General features: G+C 41.9%; 2 protein-coding genes and 1 long non-coding RNA gene across 3 annotated transcripts in view; 2 read left to right on the top strand and 1 right to left on the bottom strand.

Moving 5' to 3' along the window:
* Positions 1-1,136: 1,136 nt before the first annotated feature.
* Positions 1,137-17,053, top strand: part of ITGA1 (integrin subunit alpha 1) — a 167,258-nt gene continuing 151,341 nt past the window's right edge. Inside the window, exon 1 of the mRNA XM_025270534.2 lies at positions 1,137-1,859. Within this exon, the coding sequence (XP_025126319.2) occupies positions 1,799-1,859 (61 nt within the window). The 5' untranslated portion in view covers positions 1,137-1,798. The remainder of the gene's footprint in view (positions 1,860-17,053) is intronic.
* Positions 12,178-15,184, bottom strand: LOC123330656. The gene is made up of 2 exons (XR_006546721.2): positions 15,045-15,184; positions 12,178-14,542 (listed from the first exon to the last, which is right to left on the bottom strand). It is a non-coding gene; the product is annotated as an uncharacterized LOC123330656 (long non-coding RNA).
* On the top strand, positions 14,537-16,408 carry PELO (pelota mRNA surveillance and ribosome rescue factor). Its single transcript, XM_006061108.3, has 2 exons — positions 14,537-15,473; positions 15,775-16,408. The coding sequence occupies exons 1-2, from the start codon at positions 14,748-14,750 to the stop codon at positions 16,207-16,209; spliced, it is 1,161 nt and encodes a 386-aa protein (XP_006061170.1). The 5' UTR covers positions 14,537-14,747; the 3' UTR covers positions 16,210-16,408.

Genomic DNA, 17,053 nt, shown 5'->3' with positions numbered 1-17,053 from the left:
GAGAGTCCCTTGGACTGCAAGGAGATCCAACCAGTCCATCCTGAAGATCAGCCCTGGGATTTCTTTGGAAGGAATGATGCTAAAGCTGAAACTCCAGTACTTTGGCCACCTCATGCGAAGAGTTGACTCATTGGAAAAGACTCTGATGCTGGGAAGGATTGTAGGCAGGAGGAGAAGGGGACGACAGAGGATGAGACGTCTGGATGGCATCACTGACTCGATGGACGTGAGTCTGAGTGAACCCCGGGAGTTGGTGATGGACAGGGAGGCCTGGCATGCTGTGATTCATGGGGTTGCAAAGAGTCGGACATGACTGAGCAACTGAACTGAACTGAACTGAACCACCTGTAAGGGGCTTCCCAGGTAGGTCAGTGGTAAAGAATCCACCTGCCAATGCAGGAGATGGGAGTTTGATCCCTGGGTCAAGAAGATCCTCTGGAGGAGGAAATGGCAATGTACTTCAGTATTCTTGCCTGGAAAATTCCATGAACAGAAGAACTTGTCGGGTTACAGTCCTTGGGGTCACAGAGTCAGAAACGACTGAGCCACTGAGAGTGTGTGCGCGCACACACACACACACACTACACCTGTAAATACAAGTCTACTCATCCATTACTTCCCCTTCTTTGAAATTCCCAAAACCATTAAAACATAGCTGATTTAAATACAGCAAGTATTTGGTGAAGTTACCATGTAGATGTGGCTCTTGACTTAAAGGATGTAACACTCGACAAGAGAAGCACTGCAAACTCCTAAGTGGAGTAAATAACAGGCACCCAAATTAATTCATTCTTATTTATTAAAGTCTGTAGCAACAAGAAATAAAACAGTGCCCTAAATTCTTTCTTAGGTTCAATTTTCAGTGTACAAACATCCTAATTGAGATTAAATAGCCCACACACATTCCATTGCTAACGAGACTGTTTTCCTCCCTTCCTTCCCCTCTAGATTCCCTCTTGCATTTTCTCTTTCCCTTTTTCTCCCAGTCTTAGCTCTCCTTTCCTCTAGCTATCACAATTTGCCCAAAGAAAAGCCTTCCTGTGACCACGAATCAACAGAAAGGAAGCAAACCCTGATTATGGAAAGCCAAGCCCTCAGAGGGGCGTGTCGGGGTAGACGCCCCCACCCACTTTGAGTGCAAAAGGGCTGGACAGCGAAGTTCAAGTGCCCACAGGAAAGGCGCGCGGCAACCAAATTCGCTCACTTTCACAGACCGACTGATCTCTTCTGCGCAATCGGACCTCAGGAAAGCCGCCCCCCTCCCCTTACTGGCCGAGGAGCGCCGGCACTTGGAAAGCGCCTGGGTGCCCAGACCCCGGGAGAAGCGAGGGGTGCGAAGGCGGAGCCACTGGGCTAACGACACCCCCTCAAGGTCCGGCCCTCGCCCGCGTTCCTACCACCTTAGGGAGTTGGCGCCGGGAGCGGGATCACCCTCTCAATGAAAGGCAGATGTCCCTTTAAGGTTTGCTTCGCAGCTCGTGGACTTTAGCCTAAACAAGGACCCGCGAAGCTGGCTTTATTTGTCCATGTCTCAGACAGAGCCTGGGAGGCTGCCAGTGGGATTTCAGAGCACGAAGAGGGGGGGCGATGTGGCAATTCTGCGAGGCGAGTAGCGTGAACCGAACTTAGAGGCACTGGTGGAAAACACAGGAAATCGCCCCGCGGCTCCCCGGGCGCCGGGGCCGACCGGTCAGCGACTGAGACCCCCGGCGGCGAGCAACGCGGGTCCTGCGCGCGGTTCCGCCGAGTCCTCGCCTCCGATCCCGCGCGTCCCCTGGGCACTGCGCCCACTCCAGTCATGGACCCCCGGCGCCGCGCCAGCCCAGGGGTCGCTGTCGCCTACTGCTGGCTCCTCTCCGGTGAGTGACCCTGCTTTTCTCCGAGCATCTCCTGAGCGCGGGACTCCGGGAGGGAGGCGCGCAGAGCTTCGGCCCGGAGTGGAGAAGGGAGCGCGGATCCACTTTCGGGCGCTCCAGATAGTCCGGGCAGGTTGGAGCTCTGAAAGCAGTTTTCTGCGTTGGGTTTTCGGTGTGAATTACTTTTGAAGTTGTTCCAAAACCCTCCGCCTCAATGATGGGGGGAGAGGTGCTGAAAACTTTACAAGGTGGAAGTGACTTTTCAAATTAAAGTTGTTTTTGACAATATGCATGGTATTTTAGGACTTTGCTTATGGCTTCTACTTTCCTTTTTCGTGTCTGTGTGTAGAGTTTCTACTTTCAGGTTGCTCAAGAGTGGACATTATTCATTTTCTTGCTGTTATGTACTCAAGATAGTTTCTGCTACAGAGGAGGAAAGATAAGAATGCAAGGCAAAGTTGTCTCTTGTGCTGAAATGATGTTTCTGTGTTAGCACCCAGGAAAAGGAACATATTGAAATTGAGGAAGTAGTGAACATTTACTTTGAGAATTAGTAGAATAATTTTTAAAATACAAAGTAAAGTATTGTTACTCGTGCATAAATAGGTATCTTTTGGGAGAGACTTAAGCACAGTGGAGATGAAAGCTTGTGCTCAATTTGGGGGGGGGGGAGGTTGAATCAAAGCATTTTCTAAGATTTTCCAAATCATTAACCAATAGTTAGATCTTTTCTACCAGTTACTGACTGAGCAGGAAAAGTTGCAAGGGTGAAAGAAAGAGAAGGCAGATGGCTGAAGCTTTGTGTGAAAAGGGCCAATAATCCAAATAGTGTCAATTTCTGAACAGCTTTACAGTCAGTGAATAGCTGACTGTGTAAGCCACCGTCACTATCCTTTACACGTGTTTGAGCTATGTGTGCATGCATGTTAAATCATGTCCAATTCTAGCCAACGCTATGGACTGTAGCCTGCCAGGCTCCTCTGTCCATGGGATTTTCCAAGAATACTGGAGTGGGTTACCATACTCTCCTCCAGGGGATCTTCCCGACCCAGGGATCCATCCCAAGTCTCACTGTCTCCTGCATTGGTGGGTGGGTTCTTTACCACTAGCGCCACCAGGGAAGCCCATTTGACCTATGATTCCTCTCCAACTCAATTTTTTTGGAGGCTATTTGCATCTTGTTGTTGTTGTTGTGCAAAATTTGAATGTTTTACTAAGTATTCAGGTTGTACCTTTCTCATTTTACTGAATAAGCAGTCACTAATTTAGAAATGGGTTTCCCTGGTAGCTCATTTGGTAAAGAATCTGCCTGCAACGCAGGAGACCCCTGTTCAATTCCTGGGTCTGAAAGTTCCCCTGGAGAAGGGATAGGGTACCCACTCCAGTATTCCTGGATTTCCCTGGTGGCTCAGACAATAAAGAATCCATCTGCAATGGGGGAGACCTGGGTTCAATCTGGAGAATTCCATGGACAGAGGACCCTGGCAAGTACAGTCCCTGGGGTCACAAAGAGATAGACACAACTGAGCGACTTTCAATGTAGAAATAATCAAACGAGGTTTGCAAATCCTCTGAAAAGAATGAAATGCAAAAAAAAATTGAAGTAAACAAATTACAATTTCATATATGTGTGTGTGTGTGTATATATATATATTCAACTACTTTATTTCCTTATGCATAAAACAGCCGTAAGTTGTATACTGTTAGTTTTTTGCAACTGTTGGAGATAATGCATGCATATGTGCTAAGTCACTTCAGTAGCATCCAACTCTTTGTGACCCTACGGACTGTAAGCCCACCAGGCTCCTCTGCCCATGGAATTGCCCAGGCAGGAACACTAGAGTGGGTTGCCATTTCCTTCAGGGGATCTTCTGACCCAGTGACAGAACCTGGGTCTCCTGCATTGGCAGGCAGATTGTTCACCACTGAGCCAACTGGGAAGCCTTCTTATGTGTTATATTTATGCCCATGTCACAGCATAACAGAAGGATCTAAAATTTGATGTCTTCTTTTCCTTTGTTGGTTATCCTGTCAGTCATCATGTCGTCAGCTTCCTTACAAACTTCTCATCAATCCATGGAGTCCATAATCTGGGGTCTTATCACCATACCCACCCATGCACAGCACTGTAGAACTCCTCCTCTTGTCTTCAGTCCGAACTTAACCTCTAATTAATCTTCCTAATACATAGTTTTTTATCATACCTTAGTCTTTAGCCAAAAACCTTTGGTGGCTCTATGTTATCCATAAGATAAAATCCACGATTCTCCACCAACCTTTCGGGGCTGCCCTAATCCAGTACCCTCTGTCGCCTACTGTGCCTCTTAGCAGTTTCTTATTGCTGTCATGACAAATTGCCCCAGATTTACTGGCTTAAAACAAAACAAATTTACCACTCATAGCTCTATGGGTCAGAAGTCTCACTGGGCTAAAATCAAGATGTTGGCAGGGCTGCCTTTTTTCTGGAGGTTTTAGGGGAGAATCCATTTCCTTGCCTTTTCCAGATTATAAAGGCAATCTGCATTCCTTGGCTTGTAGCTTCATCCTCCATCTTCAAAGCCAGTAAAGTAGCATCTTCAGATCTTTCCTGTGACTGCTTCTTCATCACATCTCCATCTCTGATGCTGACCCTATTTCCTTCCTCATATAAAAAATGCTAATTATGCTGGGCTCCCCTGAATAATCCAGGATAATCTCCCCAGCTCAAGATTCTTAATTTAATCATACATACCAAATCCTTTTTGCCATATATAGTGATACATTTGCAAGTTCCAGGGATTAGGAAATGAAGATATATGAAAGACCATTATCTGCCTACCAAAACCTCTGAAGATAAACTGTCAGTCATGACAGCGAGTCACATTTCCTTATTTCCCCCATTAGTCCTCATGCTTATTTTGCTACCGTGCATATGATACTACTTTATGCATCTAGAAAAGCATTCCACCCTTCTTTCTTACTACCCACTGCCCTCTAAACAAACTCTCCAGTCTTCAAAGCTGGGTTTACATGACAACAACCATCTCTCTAATAAACCATCTCAGTAAACTTCCCATTATATTTAGGACTATCTTGTATTAACTTTTCTCAACATTTAAACATGATTCATCAGGAAAGATGCCCTTCTCTATGTCTACAGTCTTTATCGTTACTTTAAATATGTCCAAGTCCCAGCAAAAGAACTAGTGGCACATATAAAGGATTTAGCTGAAGAAAACTGACTTAAGTCAAGGGACTGTTTGCAGAAACATAGAAAGGAATTGACAAAAGTTGATGGAGCACGTAGAACAAGCAGGAACAAGTAGGAAGAAAGCACCTGAAGCAACATGAGATGAAAAGCCACTGCAGTTCCTAGGCCTGACGGGGTAGCAACGTCAGCTGTGAACTCTGGCTATGGGAGGGGGACCACTGGACAGGAGCTGTGGCCGTAAGAAGCAGAATGCAGCTAGTGCCAAAGCTGAAGCCTAGCAGGGAGAAAACAGGGGAAACGAACACCCTGCCTTTTCCTCCTACCCCCTAATGGCTTGCCCAGCTCTCCCACTGGTCATGTGCAAATGGCAAAATTCAAACTCCCAGGGGACAAAGATCAAGACAATAACAGAGAAGAACTAGCACAACTTATTGCTGAAAGGCACATATTTTTTGAGAATGTATTAGATATGAGGCCCTGTGCCAAGAATTTTGCACATATTACATTTTAGTCTCAAAAAGGGGAAATTCTGGAACTATTATTCATATTTTACAGATGAAGAAACTGAGAGACTAATTTGACTAAAGTCACACAGTTAATAAATGGCAAACCCTATACTCTATTCAGATCTCTCATGTTCTCGAAATAATGTACCATTTTGGAAATAGACCATGATGCTGGGAAATAATGAAGGCAAAAGGAGAAGGGGGGACAGAGGATGAGATGGTTAGATAGCATCACCAACTCAGTGCCCATGAATCCGAGCAAACTCGAGGAGATAGGGAACGACAGGGGAGCCTGGCGTGCTGCAGTCCATGGAGTCACAGAGTCGGACATGACTTTGGGACTGAATAACAACAACAATTGTCTGTCTAAATATAAATCCATTTCCCTCTTGCTCAACCCTCTAAATGTTAAATCCAAGTCTAATTGTCTAAAAGACTTTGATAAGGATCTGATTAATGATGAAATGGGTCTGTTTTCTATGACTTTTAGGTATATAGTGAAATTAGATGATGTCCCTTACTACATTAATTATAACTCAAATAAGACTCATTATAACTCAAAATAACTCAAATTATAACTCAAAAAATTATAATCTCCGGTTATTAAAAAATACAAATACAGAATTATCCCTAATTGAGTTGTGTATCTCTCCTCCCTAGAAACATTTCAGCTAGACTACAAGCAGAAGTCTTCTTTTATGACTTTTTTCACAGGCAAGATTTCCTATTTTAAAAGAAGTCCAGTGAGCTCATGGCTGGATATGGAAGGAAGTCAGCCACTTACTTATAACAAAGAAATGACCTCCAATGACATACAGTGGATTGTCAGGAGCTGCTGAAAACAGCAAAAATATTTAAGTCATTATGAAGCCTGTAAAGTCAGCAATAAATTCAGAGGACTTTTGTTCATTTGTTTAATAAATGGGCAGTAATGGTAGCAATAAAATATACATGCCAAACTAGTTTGCCTACTTTTCTTCCCTGCTCTCATGCTGTTATTTTGATGCATGAGCTCGAGGGCCACAACGTGTAACTGTTGATCTTACTTCCTTAGATGGAGGCTCCTCTGCCTGGGTTCCAACACCTCAACCTAACAAACATCCCATTAGATGTAAAACTTGCTGAATTTTAATATGCCCCTTAACTAATTTATAAAATAAAGGAGCTCATGTTTTAAATATATTCAGAAAACTAGGCATCAAAATGCTATTCTTTACCTACACTGCTCTTCTGTTATATGAAATACAATATAGTGTATTTGAATTTTTGTTAAGAAATTGAGATGAAACATATTTGGAATCGTTGTCACAATGCTAAAGTCAGAATACACTGCCAATTCCAAGTGGTCCCTGACTGGAGAACTGTATTTGCTCTCAAAGCAAGTACAGTAGAGTATCACAGATGTAAATGAGCTGAATATATTCCTGTCTTTATGATTATTGAGCTTCTTTCAGCTCCTCCATTGTGCCAGTTCCTCTGAAATCTCCAGGTCTTTGCATAAGCTGTTACAGTGCTGCTGCTGCTAAGTCACTTCAGTCGTGTCCGACTCTGTGTGACCCTATAGACGGCAACCCACCAGGCTCTGCCGTCCCTGGGATTCTCCAGGCAAGAGTACTGGAGTTGGGTGCCACTGCCTTCTCCGTTACAGTGCTACAGATCCTCAAGTCCCCATGTGAATGTCATTTATGGAAATGAAGCCACTGGAGTAGACTGAACCCCCCTCCCCCAGATACGTGTATGACTCTAGCACCTTTGCTTCTATAATACACAGCATATTAAAATTAAACATCAAGTTGTCTGTTTTCCCAGATTAGTGTATGTTCTGTTGAGAATAGGGTCTTTGTTTATTATCTCTACCATCTATGAATAATAGGTACTTGAAAATTTGCTATTGAATGAGTCACAAAAGAACAGACTACAAACAAACTCATAAAATAATAAAGGAGTCAAGTTATCTCTTTTAGTTATATCAGGAATAGTCTATCTATTTCTATCTATCCATATTTATATCTAGTTGAATGGAAATCACCATTAAGTGACTGATGCACCAGTATGTTAGGTACTGTTAAGAAAGAAAAGTACTGCCAATCCAATTATAATTGCTGAACCTACAGATGCCTCCTAGTTTCAGGTCAGTTCAGTTCAGTTCAGTCGCTCAGTCGTGTCCAACTCTTTGCGACCCCATGAATCGAAGCACGCCAGGCCTCCCTGTCCATCACCAACTCCCGGAGTTCACCCACACTCACGTCCATCAAGTCAGTGATGCCATCCAGCCATCTCATCCTCTGTCGTCCCCTTCGCCTCCTGCCCCCAATCCCTCCCAGCATCAGAGTCTTTTCCAATGAGTCAACTCTTCGCATGAGGTGGCCAAAGTACTGGAGTTTCAGCTTTAGCATCATTCCTTCCAAAGAAATCCCAGGGCTGATCTCCTTCAGAATGGACTGGTTGGATCTCCTTGCAGTCCAAGGGACTCTCAAGAGTCTTCTCCAACACCACAGTTCAAAAGCATCGATTCTCCTAGTTTCAAGTGATGTTAAAATGCTGAAATATATACATCTGAAAATTATAATAACATGCAGTATATCTACATGCAATTTTCTATCACATTTTTAAAAACTGCATCATAAGATTCCAAACACACGCCTAGATACAAAGATATGAACATTGTCCTCCTTTTAGTTCTCTTCCAGGGCCAAGTTTGATTCAAAGAATAATCGCTCCTCTGACACCAGCAACCTCACCAGATCCCAATAACAGAGCTTCCTCTGAATACTCTACCTTTAAGAGGAAGCTTAGGGAGAAAAGTGACAATGAAATAATTCAAAAATGTTCCAGGTCACAGGATCGATAACTCTAGTTTTGGCAGGCTTTAATATCTCTAATATTCTTTCATATCAGTGGTTAGTACCAGGACCAAGTATATTTGACGGGACCTAATTTTTTATCAAATGTCTTTTCTAACTTAAAAGGAAAATTAAAAAGTCAACTAAATCTTAAAAGGCAATTAAAATATATGCACTGGTTGGAATTAAGAATTCACTTTATGTGCAAAAACATTAATATTGCTTTATAAAAATAGTAGAGCTCTATAAACAAAATAAGTGAGAAATCTTTGAAAAATCATTATAATTCAGATAGTAAAAGCAGTGAAGACTTATTTTTTGGTATGAACTATCTGAGATCTGCTGAAATAAATGAAAATTCTTAAATTTGAATAGGATACCTAAATCAATCATATTAGAATCTCAAATGATTAAGATGAATGGTCTGCATATTTTATTATAAATCCTATACTCTTAGTACAACTTACAAATATGCTTTTCAAAATTTTCTTTTTAACTATATACTTTTAGTTTGCCAAGTACTACAGTTTGAAAATTCAAAGGTATTGACCAGTTCCTAAAATTACATATTTTATTGTAATATTTTAATAAAATAATCCTATATTATATAGAGATTCATACAAATAGGAATATACCCTCCCACACACTTTTGTTGATAAGATTATTTATTTAGTAGGAGGCTTTATATTGTTTTGTGACAATTGCAAGTATTTTTAATCACAGGAAATTTAGATAGTGAGTACAGCAAGTTCCTTAAAGCAAAACAAAACACTTTCCCCTTTTCACTTTTACCATTTTACTTGAATTAGCTGAATAATCCTCCCAGTCAACCACTAACTTTGCTTATGGACGTCACATAGACATCTTTGTACAATCTAAGCTTAGCACATTCTCTCTTAAATAACTGTTGCAATCATCACTAGAAATTTATAATAAGAGTGCTGGTTGTTTATTCTGTAAAGATCATTTTCCAAACCAAGTGCAATAACACCAATTGTCATCATACAATATTTTAAAACATTTTAAGACCTTTATCTCACTAAGATACATTTAAAATTAATCATTTTCTTATCCATGCATAGATAGCTTAAAAAAATGAAATAGGTTTACAAAAATTTATCTTAAGAGAAATCTTCCTTTCAAATTATTAGTAACATTATAAAACAGAATGTGATTTCATAATTTTAAGATGTCAATGATAGACAAGTTAAAAACTCTGAATTAAAGTAGCGCTAATAACCACTCATTCTTTCATATAATTATGATAATGTACCAGTTGTGCTGGGTTCCAGGGACACATGAAAAGCGATACAAAGGAACACAATAAAAAGTAGTGTCTTCCCTTAAGAAGCTCAGAGTTTGAAAGAAGTAATAGACAAGCAAAAAAGTAATAATGGGAAAAGCCCCCAAAGCAGAAAAAGGAAAATATTAGTTTTGTGTTGTTGGAAAGTAAGCTTTGCAAAAAATCTAAGATGGATACAAGAAAATGTATACAGCCTCTACTATTTAAAGGTCACTGTATTAGGTACACCCACTCCAGTGTTCTTGCCTGGAGAATCCCAGGGACGGCGGAGCCTGGTGGGCTGCCGTCTATGGGGTCGCACAGAGTCGGACACGGCTGAAGCCACTTAGCAGCAGCAGCAGCAGTGCTAAGTACAGGATCTTCAAACAAGGCAGCCCATTAGCCCTGCTGCTATCACACAAATCATTTCTAATGTTATTATTATAATAGGAAGGATTGTAATCAGTTCATCATGAGGTACATGAGCCAGCTCATGCAGTAGGAGTAACCTAAGGTCTCCCTGGAAAGGAGGTAGTAAGTAGTATACATAAATGCACCCAACAGATCATCTATCATTCAACTCTACTGAACCTGTTATTTTTCAAGGCTGAATAATTGTGATCATGTTAAAGTGAGCCCCTGCTCCTTGCTTTGTCTGATCCAAATCTCTAATTTCAAGCCAGGTATTCTTAGAGATTTACAACAATACCTTACATGTCTATGAAAGTGAAAGTGAAGTCACTCAGTCGTGTCCAACTCTTTGCCACCCCGTGGACTGTAGCCCACCAGGCTCCTCCGTCCATGGGATTCTCCAGGCAAGAATACTGGAGTGGGTTGCCATCTCTTTCTCCAGGGGATCTTCCTGACCCAGGGATCGAACCCAGGTCTCCTGCATTGCAGGCAGACGCTTTACCCTCTGAGCCACCAGGGAAGCCAGTTTCACAATTTTCAAAGTATCATAATCTCATTAAAACCTTCTAAGGGATAGTGAATGAAAGAGGCAGACAATCTTATTTATAATTTACAGTGAAAAATTTTAGGTTTATAGAGGTTGGGAACTTAACTAAAGTTGCTAAAATTGAGCTAGAAAAGACCATAACTCAGGTCTGCTAAGTCTTGACATGTAAACATTCAAATTAGTATTGGTCTTTTACCACTAAAATCGGCCTTAGAAGAATCAGATTCAAAACTGAAAATAAATGTGTCAAGGTGAGATTATGGGTAGTGTTTTAATTTTTTAAAAATACCATTGCAGAATAGGTTTTACAATTAAAACAATTTTGATTACTGAATTCAATTTCCTCAATTCCTAAGTAAAAGAACTTCAGTTTCAAAGAGATTAAGTGGTGCCAGAAATTATAGTAAAAACAATTGACAGTGTAAGAATTACAATCCAGGATATTTGACTTCTAGCCCAACTGAGACACTGGAAGTATATCAAAAACAACAAATTGAAAGCTTTTGGAAGCAACAACACTGACTTCTCTTTTTTCTGGAGAGATTAATATAAATAAAAGTTTACAGGAAAATAGATATAATTAAAGTTACTGATACAAAGATTTCTATCTTCAAAGAGCCAATAAATAAGTATAAAATTAGGATTTAAAGCAACAGTTAAATTTTGGTTTTTTCCCTCATGATTTTGCTTATTTAAAGACTGAAAATACTCTATACTGCTATATGTTATATAACTACTGTAACCGTAGAAGTCTGAAAATAAAGGGAATTACTTTGCAAACCAGGTGAGCTATAGTTAATAACATCAATGTCTTAAGAAGTATCTGTAATAATGTTAAATATAGTTGCTACATTTTTTATCTGATCCACTCAGCTCATCATCCATATATGAGTGCCTACTAGGTGCAAGGGGACTTTTCATGGGACAGTGGAGGGATGCAAGGATGAACCCATCCAGATTTCAGTAAGAAAGAAATGTACCCAACTAATAGCATGCATGGTTTCAACTTGAAGGTAACATTTAAGCTCAATGATAAGTAAGCGTAAATGGATTTATGGAAGTAGGGGTGAGAGAAAGTGACATTTTAAAAAGATAAGAGCTAAGGCAGCAAAGTAGAAAGTTGCCAGGATGTACAGGGAACAAAGACTGCTCCCACTGAGGAATTTAGGGGGCTGAAGGGGATACAGGGAAATAAAATTTGTAAAGTCATGTCTTGGAAGCCTTGAATTTCATGGAATTTGGATTTTAACAGAGAATGAGAACCCCCAAATAACTCAGAACTGTGATGACTGACCTAGAAAGACTAAGTTAAAACACAAAATCTGGGAGAAAAACATCTGACCATTGAACAACAAGCTCAAATTACTAAAAAAATAATTCTGTTATGGACATTTCAGATCAAAAAACATTTCTGTGAAAGTTTTGTAGTATGTTCAATCTCTGAAGCACATTTATATTTTAAAAGACAACCCAAAGCAGTGTGTCTCATAATTTAAAAAAAAAAGAAGAATCACAGAATCAACAGTCAACAGAGGTTTACCATTAATTTGCAATGTAGAAATACATATTTATTTTTCTAAGGTAGGATATTTGATCTTTCTCAAGAATTACAATGGTGACCAAGGCCGAGCAGAAGGAAAATTATGTTGAAAAGAATATAAGGACTTTTTTGTTTTAGTAATAAAAGAGCAAGGAAGGAATCTTCCTTTCAATGCCCCAGGTTGACTTCTAAGCTGTGAGTCTTAGTTTAACTGATAAAGGTGAGAATTAAGAGGAAATAACAGGAGAGGATGAGATGGTTAGATAGCATCAGTGACTTAATGAACATAAATTTGAGCAAACTCCAGGAGATAGTGGATGAGAGGGAAGCCTGGTGTGCTGCAGTCCATGGGGTCCCAAAGAGTCGGACATGACTGAGCGACTAAACAACTACACATAACCTTCGGAGTTTAAGGGATGATTTCAAGTGTCCATAAATTTAGATTTGTGTTGGTGGAATGAGTGTGGAATTAAGCAGGCTTGGATTTGAATACTGGTTATGTGACCTTGAATACATCCCTTAACCTCTCTAATTCATTTTCTTCATTTATGTATGAGAATAACAAATATTTACCTTATAGGTAAGAACTGGAAAAAGCATAGGAAGTACCTGGTGAATATTCAAGAAGTGATAGCTCTTCACTAAAAACCTAACATGTATTAAGGACCCTGTGTACCTATCACTGTGGTTTTTGATCCTTGGCAGATTTTCAAGAGGGGGAATGATTATACTTAAAAAGGTGACCAAGGAGCATATCAAAGCATCTCTTCCTCCTTCTTTACCCACCACCTCTCTCTCTCTCTCTCTCTCACACACACACACACACACACACACACACACTACTAGTTAAGAATTCTTCAAGCTTAACAAGCACCTTTTAAAAAGATCCATGTCTGTTGGAGACAAAAGCCATACTCACTTTAGTGTAATCAGTTCTTTGTTCAATGTAAAGTTCTTGAGTTCTGGAAGAAGAAGGCAGTCTCAGGAACTTTGGGAGGGCACTCAGTATGATAGAAGGTGGCAAAAGAAGGAGGTACAGAAAGGGCAAGGGAGAGGAGATGCCACCAAAAAAAAAAAAAAACTGTTCTAATTTGCACTAGAGTTTTGGAGGGGACCTTTGTGTTCCCCCCAGACAACCTTTGAAGAAGTTAATTGAGATTTGGGTATCAAGATCTGTGCCAAAGTCATATTACACCCCTTCATCCCAGTCTTACATTTTAGGGTGGTTAAGTTTCCCTTCCAATGCCCTACCCAATAACATAGGAAGGCCAATGGGGAAGATTTGTGCCCTCTGCCCTCCAAGCCATCTTAACTCTCAAAACTTTGGTGGGTTTTTTTCGATTCACTGGTCCTTTTAAGAGGCAGTTCCCACCTTTCAAATTCTCCCCGCCTCTCCTTCATCCCAAAATGTTAAGTGACTTAAGGATTTTTTTTCAAATGAATTCTGCAGCTGTTCAGTCAGGGTAAATCAGTCCTTCCTCCACTTCCCCAGTCCTGGGGTCTCAGCTCAGCTCTGACAATGAAGATCCGGTCCTAAACTGTTGAGACCCAACCCCTACCGTAAACATTTCACAGGCTGCTGAGCAGCGGAAAGCTGAGACTGCCAACCTTGGCTTCTGGGGTTCTCAGGACATCAGATCAAAGCAACTGAGAGGTCCATCCAGGGGTAAATTCCACAGATGGTTTCTTCTCTCTCTGGGATCAGTGTTTTAACATCTGGGTTAATCAGATCGTGCACACTTGGTCAACTGAGAGCAGAAAGCAGCTGGGCACGTTACTCAGTGCAGATGCCCCGTGACCAGACGTTCTTAAGAAACAGCTTCTGGACTGAGCAGCTCCAAAAAGCGTGCACCGTCTGACTGGGGATGAGGCAGGAGCAAGGCGGGGCGTAGTTTGGCCCTTGGTGCCAAGTCTGCACTTTTCAGAGCCCTTTTACTTTTCCATAAGTTATTACTTTTCCGTAACTAGAATTATCCATAGGGAGAAGGTGTAGCACACAGCTTTATATATATATATATATATTTGCACTCACAACTCCCCAGATTCTTCACAAACAGGGGTGGAAGAAAAAACTTAGGAAGTCCAAGTTCAGCACTAATACCAAAGACTCGCCACCAAAGACTCCGTGTGCTTTCCTTAGGTGGTTTATTCTTCGGAAAACACCTCCGGGCTTAACGCGTTTGCGCACGCGCAAGCTGCGGCCCCGCCTCCTCCTTGGGGACGTAAGCCGTGCGCCGGGAGGCAGGACGCGGGCTGCGCATGCGCCCTCGTTGCATCAGCCTTGGTCTGTACAGCAGCAGGAACCGCGGAGAGAAAGGTGCTCGCAGCGGTGTCTCTCGAGCCGATTTTGCGCGGCGCGCCTCGAGACTACGAAAAGGAAGGGCTAGAGTAAGTGCCCCACCCCACGGCCGCTAGAGTCGGATATAACGTGTTTCCTTCTCGCGAGGCAGGTGCCGGTAGGAACCGGGCCCCGCCCCCTTCCCGGCCTAGAATTTCTTTCTCTTCCCGACTCCTTTTTCCGTGGGGACCCCCTCGGTTCCTCTTGTTTTGGCAGTGAGCCCCCGCCAGGGTCATGAAGCTCGTGAGGAAGGACATTGAGAAAGACAATGCGGGCCAGGTGACCCTGGTTCCCGAGGAACCCGAGGACATGTGGCACACCTACAATCTAGTGCAGGTGGGCGACAGTTTGCGCGCTTCCACCATCCGCAAGGTGCAGACCGAGTCCTCCACCGGCAGCGTGGGAAGCAACCGGGTCCGCACGACCCTCACTCTCTGCGTGGAGGCCATCGACTTCGACTCCCAAGCCTGCCAGCTGCGGGTCAAGGGGACCAACATCCAGGAGAATGAGTATGTCAAGATGGGGGCTTACCACACCATCGAGCTGGAGCCCAACCGCCAGTTCACCCTGGCCAAAAAACAGTGGGACAGTGTGGTTCTGGAGCGCATCGAGCAAGCCTGTGACCCAGCCTGGAGCGCCGATGTGGCGGCTGTGGTTATGCAGGAAGGCCTCGCCCACATCTGCTTAGTCACTCCCAGCATGACCCTCACTCGGGCCAAGGTGGAAGTGAACATCCCTCGGAAACGGAAAGGCAACTGCTCGCAGCACGACCGGGCCTTGGAGCGGTTCTATGAACAGGTGGTCCAGGCCATCCAGCGCCACATACACTTCGATGTTGTAAAGTGCGTCCTAGTGGCCAGCCCAGGATTTGTGAGGGAGCAGTTCTGCGACTACATGTTTCAACAGGCAGTGAAGACCGACAACAAAGTGCTCCTGGAAAACCGGTCCAAATTCCTTCAGGTAAAACAGTCTTACCCAGGGATAATTAAACATGGGCAGAGGGGTTTGCTTAAACTACTCCTAAAGTTTTAGAACTCAGAATAGTACAAGAGGAAAAAAGGTTTAACTTGGCTGGGATTGTGAATTGGATAACGCGGTGAAAAGAAACCTGTTAAACAGCTAGAGATTTTATGTAATAAACTTGGTTTAAATTCTTAAACATATAAAACCTTAGTAGTGTTTTTGGCTTGAGGTCATTGTGGGCAGTTTAACGGATATCCTAAGAGATTCTTTTGTCTAACTTTTATAATTGTGATTCTAGGTACATGCCTCCTCTGGACACAAGTACTCCCTGAAAGAGGCTCTTTGTGACCCTACAGTAGCTAGCCGCCTTTCAGACACGAAAGCCGCTGGGGAAGTAAAGGCCTTGGATGATTTCTATAAAATGTTGCAACACGAACCGGACCGAGCATTTTATGGACTCAAGCAGGTGGAGAAGGCCAATGAGGCCATGGCAATTGACACATTGCTCATCAGCGATGAGCTCTTCAGGCACCAGGATGTAGCCACACGCAGCCGGTATGTGCGGCTGGTGGACAGCGTGAAAGAGAACGCAGGCACCGTTAGGATATTCTCTAGCCTTCACGTGTCTGGGGAACAGCTCAGCCAGTTGACTGGAATAGCTGCCATCCTCCGCTTCCCTGTCCCTGAACTCTCTGACCAAGAGAATGATTCCAGTTCTGAAGAAGATGAATGATTGCAACTAACAATTGAGACAACCTGTTTCTCACTCCTTCACTGTTACATTTTCTCAGCATCCTGTGAAGAAAGCTGCAAAAATGGCACTTTGTGGTTCTCACAGGGGTTTTTCATGTATTTGGTCACTCTAGGTGATTTGTGGTTGGCAGGACATGTTTTCAAGCTGAACAATAAAAGGAAATAATCTCCATATATTATTAATTGGGATAATTTTATTTTGGAATTATGAGTTATTCACAGCTCTTAGAAACAATTTGTATATTTAAAAAGAATGCCTATATATTCTTTGGGATGGAACATAAAAATCCCATACAGCATGCTTTGAAGTAGTTTTCCTTAGGAAAAGCTTTTTAATATCTCATTATCTTCAGTTTACATTGTTTAATTTGGCACGGTGTATTCTTACACTTTGTTATATGATCCTTTTTCTTGCCGTTTCCTGCATATTCCAATTTTTCTTAATTTTTAAATTTATTTGCTATTTTAAATGATTGCTTAGTAATTAGAAGACTTCCCTGAGGCTAAAGTTAAAATCTGTTTTTCTTAAGAAACTTGTTAAACCAACCTTGTTAAAAGTAATAAGCTGCGTTTTTCTTGCTAGTTTAAAATAAACCATATTTACTTTAGAGGAGCACCTAATTAGTTACTTTTAGGTTGTAGAGCTTTGATCTAAAGATTCTCAGGATAGTCTACTCATGGTGCTTTTATTTTTAAAATGAGGCTAAGTATGGGATTTGCTTATTAAGAGCTAATTAGTGGCAAACCTAGATATAGTGCACAGTCTGTACTTAAGTTTTTGCTCTCCCACACTATTTATGTATTTGGGAGGTTATCATAGTTAC

This window comes from Bubalus bubalis, chromosome 19, assembly GCF_019923935.1.
Source record: "Bubalus bubalis isolate 160015118507 breed Murrah chromosome 19, NDDB_SH_1, whole genome shotgun sequence".
Lineage (NCBI taxonomy): Eukaryota > Metazoa > Chordata > Mammalia > Artiodactyla > Bovidae > Bubalus > Bubalus bubalis.
This window is presented reverse-complemented; position numbering and strand designations above follow the sequence as displayed.